Genomic DNA, 10983 nt, shown 5'->3' on the forward strand with positions numbered 1-10983 from the left:
CCCAGTGCAGCAATTTGTGCACGGCTGGGGTCCCTCAGGGCTGAAACCGGCAGCCCTACACCACCTGCCGCTCCTGCCTGCTGCTCCCGCTCATAGTCCTGATCCCGTGCCCGCCCAAGGGGGGTGAGAGGGGTGGCCGGGATGCGATCAGCCCTCCAGGTGGGCGATGGGAGGCTCTTGCTAGCCCAGGATCTGGATCCATTCTGCTGATGTTCACACCAGTTGTCGAGAGCCACCTGGCGGCCGATTTTATATAATTTCTTCCTTTTGAAGCATCTAGTGAGGGGAAGCAGCCGTGGTGCCTGAGGCCTACTTCCAGGAGGCCAGGGGTACTGTCAGGATCGGGCTGATGATGCCAATCAATGGCTGCCTCATCCATTCTCTGGAGATTGGACCTGCAGGACTACTGAGGGAGGGAGTGGCCACCACCAGGATGGTGGGCCTCTGGGATGGGTCAGTTAGCTGACCACCAACGAACAGCTCCTGTGTTGAGTGTCTTTCCCCCTGGTGGTCAATGAGCGCCATAGCAACTGGTCAACTGGTCAACCAGTCATTCAGTCACTTAGGCTTTTATATAGAGAGATGAAGGACAAAAGAAAGAAACAAGGTCACGAAATACTGGGTTTCTCCACCAAGATTTCATCAGGAGTAGGGAGAGTTAGAAATGGAGTTCTGAGACTCCGGAGCCTTAGGCTCTTTGTTTTTGTCTGGAAGAGATTGTCCTTCCCCCTGATACCCAGCACTTTGCAGAGCCTCAGAACAAGACAGAGGAAACTGAGTCATTTTGCTGGCAGGCTGGCCTTGCCTGTGGGACGTTGGTCCTTTGAAGTTCCTGAAGGCATTACAGTCCAGCTGCAGTAGGTGACAAAGGTCTGAGATCCAAGGAGAGCTCCCTGCCTCTGCAGTCCTCAGGGCATCACTCTCATTCCCTCCTTTACCTGATATTCCTGCAGGGACAAGCGTGCAGATCATCAGGACACTTAATGCTCTGCATAAGAAGAGTGACAACAGAATTCATCTTCTGTTCACTGTATGCACTCTCACTGGGGGAGTGCAAACATGAACAGCAAATCCTACTCCGTTAGCTCAGTGCAGCCATTCTGTATGTGGCAATGAAGGTGGATTTGTGTCATATAGTTGTCAAAACCCCTAGAATACACAACACCCAGACTGAACCCTAAGACTGTGAACTTCAGTTAACAATGTAACGATGTAGGCCCACAGGTTGTAACAAAATACCATACTAATGCAAGATGTTAACAATAGAGGAAATGGGGGGTGGGAGGCAGAGTATGTTGGAAGTACGTGCTTTCTGCTCACTTTTCCTATGAACCGGAAATGCACACAAAAGGTACTCATTTTTTAAAAAGCATTTGGGGAGACTTGACCCTTTCAAATCCTCAGAAAACAGAGCAGAGTGGTGAAGGCCACAGATTCTAGAACCGAACTGCCCAGGCATGAATCCATCCTGGCCACCCACTTACTAGCTTTGCGATTTTATGCAAGTTACTTCTCTCGGCCTCATTTTCTCCACCTATATAATAATAAATATAGTAATAGCACCATCACATAGACTTCCTGGCTCAGAACTGTTCCCAGGATATAGGAAGTGCCATATAAAGGGTAGCTATTATCATCGTTATTATTATTTTTTTTAAATATATTTTATTGATTTTTTACAGAGAGGAAGAGAGAGGGATAGAGAGTTAGAAATATTGATGAGAGAGAGTCATCAATCAGCTGCCTCTTGCACCACCCCTACTGGGAATGTGCCAGCAACCAAGGTACATGCCCCTGACCGGAATCGAACCCGGGACCTTTCAGTCTGCAGGCTGACGCTCTATCCACTGAGCCAAACCGGTCTCGGCTATCATCGTTATTATTAACTTCCATAGCGAACTGACTCAGTGTGGCCAGAGCCTGGTTCCTTTCCTCTCCTCCTGCAAACATGTGAAACCACAGTCCCGTGAAGAAATGACCCCTAACCCCCACACTAGAAACTGATGGGTTGGGGGGGGGCGGGGCTCAATGAACAACAGAACATGCAAAGAGGCTGTCTCCTCTCAAAACCGCATGTGATTGCAACGCCTACCTGATTCCCTTTGGGTTTAAATTAGCGTCTGGTAGGATCCGTCGGAGGGAGGGCTTTGGCAGCTGCTGTGGATACACAAGCCCAGCGGGTGAGGCACCGCTCTCAGCCGGAAGAGACAGACAGACGACAGACGTGTCTGTGCTCAGCGGCACGCGGGGTGCAGAGGGCGACTTACCTGGCGGGAACAAACTTCTTTGCTGCAAAAAAACCCCCCGTAATTCGGACTCAGTGACGTTGAAGGACACCTCGAGTCCAGAGACAGTCTGGTTCGCCCTCAGGGGTTACACATCCAGGGCCTTCGGGGGCCCCGCGTAATCAGAGCGCCAGCACAGCGTGGCGGCGAGTAGGGCGCGGAGGGGCCTGGCTCCCCGCACCAGCCGCAGCCACGGGCTCGGCCTGCCAGAGGCAGGGTCCACGTTTTCCTGACAAGTCCCGAACCCGGGTCTTGTGGGGAATTTCCTATTTTTGTCATCAGAACTTCGTTCAAAGAAATGTTCGATACTCCGGAGGCCAAACAAACCACAAGCGTGGCTGGATGCTTTGCGCATCCCCTCCGATGTATTCCCCCGTGGAAGCCTGTGCCCCAAGCACATTTTCAGAGACATTCTGCCCCCTTTCCTGGGAGCACGGCCTCGGAGGCCTCGGAGGCCACGGAGCCCAGAGGCCTGCGCTGCCCGAGGTGCTGCAATGAGAGTGAGCGCCACAGACACACATTTCCTAAAGCTTCCCGCCCGGTGTGTGCACTCCCCGGAGACCGCTGCTCCGCGCGGCTGCCGCGGACCCTGACTTCCTGCCCCAGAGCGTGGCCAGTGTCGGGGGCGTGCACAGGCCTCACCTTTCTTCCGAAGGCGCTTCAGCAGCCAGAGCAGGAAGGACGACGCTGCCAGGAGGGAGGTCCCCCCTGCGGAGAGCCCGATGGCCAGGGGCAGGCTGGACGGGGCGGGGGCTGCGGAGACAGGGAGGAGCCGTCACAGGAGGAACTGGCTTGGAAATCCTTCTGTCCTTCTGCTCTGTGCATCTGCCCTTTGCTCTGTACACACATCACTGGGCCCAGAGCAGAGGAGCCGCGCGGTTCGCACGTGGGAGGAGGCGTTGCATTAAAGACCTGGGAGGTCTGCCCAGCCCAGCCCGACTCATTGCCATGCTCTTTCCCGGCACACAATGCACCCCAGACTCTCTCTCTCTCTCTCTGTCTTTCTCTCGCCCCCCCCCCCCAGCTCTCCCTTTATGATGGTCAGTATTCCACCCGTTCTATCACCATGTCACCTCTTCTGTTTTCTCTGTATTCCCATTAAGTTGCATTGTCACAGCTTAGTAACCTGGCCTTTCTGGTTTGCACATAATGGATCTTCCTTATTTTAGTCAGATAACCCCCTGCTTCACTCTTGCCACCCCCCCCCCAACGACCTCCGTCAACAAGGGCCTCACCTTCGCAGGCGGGCGGCATCCCGGACCAGTGTCCTGCTGCTCCGCACGTCAGCGCCGCCGAGCCGTTGAGCGTCCATCCCTCGGGGCACGCGAAGGTGCACTCAGCGCCGACCACGAGCTCCTCGTCGCAGCTCACGGCCACCTTGCCGGGCGCTGCCGGGCGTGAGCATCGCACCGCTGCAGGCGAAGGACCGGGCAGAGGTTAAGGAAAATCCCCCAGAGGCTCCTAACCCCGGCTGGACGGGCAGCACACAAGCATGCTTATGGACACTGTGTCGTTTTTTTCATTTTTTAAATTTATATTTTACTAGAGACCCAGTGCACAAAATTTGTGCTTGGGGGAGGGGGGGCAATCGCTCAACCTAGCCTGTGCCCTCTCCAATCTGGGACACCTTGGGGGATGTCCTAAACTGGCAGTTGGACATCCCTCTCACAATCCAGGACTGCTGGCTTCTAACCACTAGCCTGCTGCCTGCCTGACTACCCCCATAACCCCTCCCCTGCCAGCCTGATTGATGCCTAGCTGCTCCTTTGCTGGCATGATTGTCCTCAACTGCCTTTCCCTGTGGGGCTGAGGGGACTGAGAGACTCCAGCTGGATGAAGCAGGACTGCGGGCACTGGGCACCACTATCTTCTAGCTGTGGGTGCCACCATCTTGTGATGGCATAATGGCCAATTAGCATATTCCCTCTTTATTAGATAGGATTGCTTTTGGAGAGGAAGGGAGAGGGAGAGAGAGATAGAAACATCAATGATGAGAGAGAATCATTGATCAGCTGCCTCCTGCACGCCCCCTACTGGGGATCGAGCTCACAACCCAAAGCTCTGAGCCAAACTGGCTAGACTCAGAGCAAGGCTCTCCTTTAAATGAGGCTCAAGCCCCTGGGGGCGACGTGTGAGGACTCGACCCACATGGACTCCTCTGAGTGTGACTTCAGTCTGACCTTGGCAGGAGGGGGCCTCCCGTGTCCACCGTCCCCGGGCTGTGCACTCCAGGCGAGCTGCCCCCTGCAGCCGGAAGCCGTCCTGGCAGCCGAAGGCGCAGGAGGAGCTGGGCGTGAGCTCCCCGGCAGGGGCGTGGCGGCACCGCACCCAGCCGCCCCGGGGCGGGGCCACCGGGTCACATCGCACAGCTGGAAGGGGAGCGAGCACATGAGAAGTTCACTTGTCTCAGGAGCCACAGGTTTCGCCAAGTCTCTGGCTCTTCTCTATATAAACACATTTTTAAATTTTCCTTTTTGTTCATCCTCACCCCGGGATATCTTCCCATTGACTTTTAGGGCGAGTGGGAGAGAGAGGGAAAGACGGAGAGAAACATCGATGGGAGAGAGACACAATGCTTGGTTGCCTCCTGCACAAAGCCCCGACCAGGGCCCAGGCTGGGGAGGAGCCTGCAACCAAGGTTCATGCCCTTGACCGGAATCGAACCCAAGACCCTTTGGTCTGCAGGCCAATGCTCTATCCACTGAGCCAAACTGATTAGGGTTTCAATGATTTTTTCAATCTTAAAAGAAAACAAAAACTGTACCTTCACACGTGGGCTCCACGCCGTCCCACTGCCCCAGGGGGCCACACTGGAGCCTGGCTGGTCCTGACAGCACAAAGCCCTGCTCGCAGGAGAACGCACAGCTGGCCCCGGGCTGGAAGCTTCCGGAAGCGCTGGGGGGACAGCTCACGCGGCCCCTCTCGGGCCTAGAGGGGGCTTTGCACTGGGAAGCTGAAACAGCAGAGCATGGTCAGGACACGCTGGCGGGACAGGAGGGACCGCGTGGGCCGCGTGGACCCAGTGCACCGGGCAAGGACAGGCCCGGGGCTCGGACTCTCGGTTACCCGGACGGTAACCATGGCTCTGACCTAACAGGACAGGCTCCTCGGACATGGGAGAGAGGAGGGCAGGGCCAGGCGGGGTTTGTGTCCTCAGAGTGCAGCTGGGTCTGGATGCGATTCAGTGTTTCCCAAAGTGTGGTACGCGCACCCCCAGGGGTACGGAAAGAGTTTGGTGGGGGTACGCGTTGCACCGGAGTTTGGTGGGGATGTGCCCTGCACTGTGCTTAGCTGCGCCTAATTCTACGTTCTCGTGAGTACGAGGGGTACTCAGCGTTACGAAAATTATAGAAGGGGTACACATGTGTCAAAAGTTTGGGAAACACTGCCGGGATGGTGCCGGCGAAGGGAGGTCAGCACAGCCACACCGGGCCTGCTGTGCAGGGGTGTGTGGCTGTGGCTTTTGCCGGGGGCAGGGCCCTGGGCCACCGGTGGCTGCGAGGACAGCAGCACCTGGTGTGGAACCTGCTGTTTTCCGGGTGCCTCCTGCCTTAGGGCCGGTTAACTGCTGTGCTGAGCCAGGTGACAGCGGACGCCCGGCCCTCCCCCCTTGGCGGAGACACTTCAGAAGGAAGGAAGCCAGGTTCTAACTTCAGGGGGAGCTCTCAGGGTCCCACTGGTTAAATGTAAATCTTACAGTGACACTGCCTCTCCCACACCCTCCGCCATGGCTCTGTGGGTGGCCCAGCAGGGAGCCGGCCTGTCACTGCTCTCACTGGGCAGAGCTTTCCCGGCTGCGCCTGGTCCTGCTGCGCTCCAGGAGCTGAGAGCCTGCTGCCCCCCAGTCTGACTTCCTGTCTCCTTCCAGACCACCCCCACCCCCTGTCACCCTGATGCTGCTGGGAGGGCCGGGCTCACCCTCACAGCGCGGGGCGGGCTGCGCCCACCGCCCCTGCGCGGTGCAGTCCAGGCGGGCGGGCCCCCGCAGCACGAAGCCGTCCTCGCAGGCGAAGCTGCAGGCGGACCCGGAGGCCAGCTCCCCGGCCCCGGAGAGGCTGCAGCTCACCGAGCCGTGCGCAGGGGCGTCCGGGGCGGCGCAGGTCAGGGCTGCAACACAGGGACCAGGGATGGCAGTGAGCAGGGCTGCAGGGAGGGAGGGGGGGGGGATGGAGGTGTTGGGGGGTGAGGGGGGGAGCTCTGAGCAGTGAATCCCACAGGCCTACCTGTGCACGTGGGCTCCTCATGGTCCCAGCGCCCGGCCGCCGTGCACCGGAGGCGCGGGGCCCCCACGAGCTTGAAGCCGACCTCACAGCTGAAGGCACAGCTGGTGTTCCATGGGACGGTGCTCCCCGGGACCATGCTCCCCGGGGCCGTGCTCCCCGGGGCCGTGCTCCCCGGGAGGGTGCTCCCCTGGAAGGCCGTGGGGCCCGGGGAGCAGGCCGTGGAGCCGTGGGCAGGCGGTGTCACCGGGGCGCACCGGACCTCTGCGGGGGGAGAAGGCACAGGGTCAGGGCGTTAGCGCGGGAGCCGCTTCCTGCCCAGCCTGAGTCCGGGATGGAGCGAGGAGCAGCCTTCCAGAGGCCTGGCAACTCCCAGGACGGAGGGCACACCCGGGGAGGCTTTCTCTCTCTGGTGGCCATTCCCCTCTGTTCTGGGCATCGCTCTGGGCTCAGGGTCTGATCTGGAGCCCAGTCCCCGGACCTGAGCGAGGTGTCAGGGCCCCAGTGCAGGGCAGCAGACCCTCAGCCCCAAGCTGGCTCGGGGTGCGGGAACAGCAGGGACAAACCAGACACCATTCACTAACTCCCACGCTCCCCGAGGACAGAAGACAAGACAGAGGGAGAAGGAGACGCAGAGGCGGGCTGGCCACACAGCCCTGGACTGGGCTGTTGCTGCCGTCAATCAGGGCGAGGAGGCAGAGGCCTGAGGTCTGGAGCGTGTGCCCGGTTTGCTAGGTCCCAGGGCCGCAGAGGCCTCTGCACACCGAGACAAAGCCTCTCACCCCAAGCGGGACGGCCCCGGCCATGGACACTGGCTGAGGACAAGCTTTCTGGAAAGAACTTTCCCGAGAGTCTGGACATGTCCCAGGTCGGGTAGGAAGCTGGGGCGGGGAGGGGGCCCCGGAGACTCACCCTCGCAGGCCGGCAGGGGCTTGCTCCAGGCCCCGGAGGCGGTGCAGCGGGCGGCGCGGGGGCCGCGGGGCCGGTAGCCCTCCCTGCAGCGCAGGGTGCAGGAGGCGTTGTAGCCGAAGCTTCCCCAGGGCCCGGTGCACTCCAGGCGCCCGTGCTCAGGGGCGTCCGGGGCCGGGCAGGTCACCGCTGGAAAGGAAAACCGAGTCAGTTCTACCCTCTCTCAGCTCCTCAGGAGGAGGGACCCCGGGAACTGCAGCTACTGTGGGTTCCTGAAAACCCCTGTCTGCCTCGGGTCCCAGAATCCCAGCCACCAGCCCAGGAGGCAGGCTGTTCGCCTGCTCATCCTGCAGCAAGAAAGCTGGGACCGGTGTGCAGCTCTGGTCACGGTGCCACGTGAGCGGGGAATCTGGGGTTTGAACCCAGAGGGTCCGGCTTCACAGGCTCAGCCCTTGCCCACCGCCCCTGGGCACCACAAGCTCCCAGGAAGCTGAGGCCTGCAGACCCGGCTCCGAGCCAGCCAGCTCGGCTGGCACTGCCATCCCAGGGAGGACAGGTGGCATCGGACTCACCCTGCTCGCACTGGGAGCCACGGAAGCCGGCGTGGCACTGGCACGTGTAGTTGTTGATGGTCTCCACGCAGTCGCCATGGCCGCTGCAGGAGGCCGGGGTGCAGGCAGCTGCGGGTACAGAGGCACGGCAAGGAGCGTGAGCCCGTGGACTTGAGGGTCAGCAGTGAGCACCACAGACGTCACCAGTGACACCAGTGCCCGACGTCCTGACGGAGGAGCCTTCACAGAGCACCAGAGCCGGGCTCCGGGCTCGGCGGCTGAGACCCTGATGCCAGCACGGGGGAGGCAGGGGGACGGCCATTCCCGGCACCAAGGCTAGGAAACTCACTGGATCCCAAACCCTAACGACGGCTCCCCCGCCATCGGCCAACACATGCCCTGTGCGTGTGCACACACACCCTACATGTGTACAGGCCTATACATGCAGCTACGGACACAGGCACACATGGGTGCTTGCCTGCATTCGCACAAAGAAGCAAAGAGATACTTTCTCAAGCGGCACACTTTAACACCAGATTTTTAGAACATAAAATCATCGACCTAGGCCGTTTGACTCAATCCAAAGAGTGGGCTCAATCCCCAGTAGGGGGTGTGCAGGAGGCAGCCGACCAATGATTCTCTCTCATTACTGATGTTTCTCTCTCTCCCTCTCCCTTCCTCGGAACTCAATATATATATATATATATATATATATATATATATATATATATATATAAATAAATCACATAGAGATCAGTGTTTGCCTAGTGCCAGCAGTTTGTGGTGAAATCTTCCTCCCGCCGTGCCCCCCTGTGTGGCACAGGCCTCCCTCTGCCCGCCGTGCCCACCTGTGTAGCACAGGGCGAGCTTGCGCTTGCTGCACCGCTCGTCGTTCCACTGGCCGGGATTCAGCGGCCGCCGGATGTAGATCTCCACGCAGTCCTCGTTCGCCTGCTTGTTGTTGGGCTCGCCGGGCGCCCAGTTGGCAGCCTCCTCCGTCAGGGGCTTCCCGGTGCCGATCCACACCCACTGGCCTTCCACCTTGCGGATCCCGATCCAGTAGTAACTGGTCGAGTGGTTGAGGACGGAGTTCAGGTGCTGGATCTCCTCCTGGTTCTGAATGGCCACCAGGTGGGTGTAGTGCTGCTGGCAATAGGCGCTGGCCTCGTCAAAGGTCAAGTTCACCGGGGAGGTGTGGTAGGACCAGGCTGTGCCCGGTCTGACCAGGAGGAGCGCTGAGGGGGAAGGCGAAAGGAAGGAGAGCGGTCAGTCCTGCCGAGGTCTGGCTCTGAGCTGGCCTTCCTCCCCTCCCCACTGTTCCTCCTCCTGCTGCCCCCGGGGAAAGTGTAGGTCGCCTCCCTCACGTGTGACGGGCACCGTCCAGGGGTATAAATAGCTTCATGTGGGCAGGCCTCACCACCACTCATCTCCAGCTCTTCCATCTAAACACGGAAACCTTACATCGATTGAACTCTGACCCCCTCCCTGTCCCAGGCCTGGCAACCAGCATTCTGCTTTCCGTGCCTCTGACTTGCCCTGCCCTGGCTCATGCCTGTGGGGCTCTGCGGCTCTTTCTGGGCCTTTTTCCCACTTAGGGAGGCCCACAGCGGGCCTCAGGATGACTCGAACCTTGTTCTCCAGAGTAAGAAGGGGTTCGCACAGAGAAACCTCGGTCTCCTGCGTTTTCTTCTATGACTGACAGCAGTTGCTTAGCCTGCTCCCACCACAGTCCGTGGACCCCTCTGCCGTGGGCCAGGAGTCAGAGTGAGCAAGCGCTGCTGGGCGCCACCAGCCTGCTGGGAGCTGTGCCTGCCCATGACCCTGACCCTTACGGTGCTGCTGGGACTGAGCTGTGCACGGCCAACACCTTGCACTTACAGAAACCGAGACACAAAGAGGTAAACTGCCCTGGTCCAGGGCACACCACCACTCTGTGTGGGAGGGCAGGGTCTCTGCTCACCCTGTGATGCACCAGGAAGCATCATGGGTCTGAAAGGGCCCAGGTGCCCGGATGGAGGGGGGGAGAGCCGCTCCGATGGCGTTGGCTTACCAAAGGCGAGAGCAGAGAACAGCCACGAGGCAGTCATGGCTTCAAGAGTTCTTCCTGTCCAAGGTCGGACTTGAGGTGCTTTTCCTGGGAGAAAAGGCACAAAGTGAATTACAGAGTGAAACCCAGGCTGCCGGTTTCTCAGCTCAGCCTCCAGGGGTGTTTGCCGCAGCCTCCCAAGACCTTCGGTGAAGGGCTCTAGGGCCACGGTCCCTGTGAGAGAGAGGTTTGCCTGAATGAATAAATGAGAGTTTTACACCTGCGTGCTTGAGGTCACAGGGAGAAGCCCGCCTTTGACGGCCCGGATGTGGAAAGGTCCCGTCAGGAGGCCTGGCATATCTGATCATCGAGACCCTCTCAGTGGCACTGCCCAGGGCTGCTCTCTAGAGACTTACGGGTTTGTGGAGACGCTGTTTCCCTGTCCGAGTCTGGTTCCCGGCACGTCCCCTCTGAGTCCTGTCCCCTCCGAGTCCCTGTGCTGTGTCCGCTGCTCCTCTGGGGCTGGTGCCAAGCCAGCCGACAGCAGCAGAGCCCGCGCTGCCGGAGCCTTTATAGGGCGGCTGGCTTCCTGTGAGTCACGGCCAAACAGTCCAAACCCGCAGGCAGGAATTCCCGGCATATCCAAGAAGTTTCCCGGGAATATCCACGGTGCTAAAGATGACAATGATATCAGGAACCTGCCCCGCACACCGAAGTCTCCTTTGTTACACACCTTTCCATGAATTCCATGAATATGACACAAGTGCATGGTCTTTCATTTTAATCATGAAAAAATCTCCACCTTTAAAACTTCGCCAGTTAGCCCTGACCGGTGTGCTCAGTGGTTAGAAGGCCGGCTCATGCATTGAAGGGTTGGGGGTCTGATTCCCAGTCAAGGGCATGCACCTGGGTTGCTGGTTTGATCACCGCCCTAGTCGGGGCTCACGGGAGAAACAACCAATTGGTGTGTCTCATGTCAATGTCTCTCTCTC

The 10983-nt window shown here is 59.1% G+C and overlaps 1 protein-coding gene across 1 annotated transcript; it reads right to left on the reverse strand.

Moving 5' to 3' along the window:
* Positions 1 to 550: 550 nt before the first annotated feature.
* Positions 551 to 10545, reverse strand: SELE (selectin E). The gene is made up of 14 exons (XM_045583407.1): positions 10408 to 10545; positions 10016 to 10098; positions 8814 to 9200; positions 7987 to 8094; positions 7418 to 7603; positions 6509 to 6769; positions 6204 to 6392; positions 5050 to 5238; positions 4466 to 4654; positions 3521 to 3697; positions 2928 to 3038; positions 2268 to 2289; positions 2093 to 2157; positions 551 to 947 (listed from the first exon to the last, which is right to left on the reverse strand). Exons 2-13 carry the CDS (start codon positions 10050 to 10052, stop codon positions 2109 to 2111), a joined length of 1905 nt encoding a protein of 634 aa, XP_045439363.1. The 5' UTR covers positions 10053 to 10098; positions 10408 to 10545; the 3' UTR covers positions 551 to 947; positions 2093 to 2108.
* Between the last annotated feature and the right edge of the window lie 438 nt (positions 10546 to 10983).

This window comes from Pipistrellus kuhlii, unplaced genomic scaffold (genome assembly GCF_014108245.1).
Source record: "Pipistrellus kuhlii isolate mPipKuh1 unplaced genomic scaffold, mPipKuh1.p scaffold_m20_p_18, whole genome shotgun sequence".
Classification (NCBI taxonomy): Eukaryota; Metazoa; Chordata; class Mammalia; order Chiroptera; family Vespertilionidae; genus Pipistrellus; species Pipistrellus kuhlii.

Bases quoted from the DNA above. Each gene is read 5' to 3' on its own strand.
- SELE (XM_045583407.1), bottom strand. From the start codon at position 10,052: ATGACTGCCTCGTGGCTGTTCTCTGCTCTCGCCTTTG. The intron at 4,655-5,049 runs GTACAGTTTTTG...CTCCCCTTCCAG, and splicing joins CGTGGAGCCCACGTGTGAAG to CTGTGCGATGTGACCCGGTG. The intron at 2,290-2,927 runs GTGAGGCCTGTG...GTTTTTTTGCAG, and splicing joins GAAGCGCCTTCGGAAGAAAG to CAAAGAAGTTTGTTCCCGCC.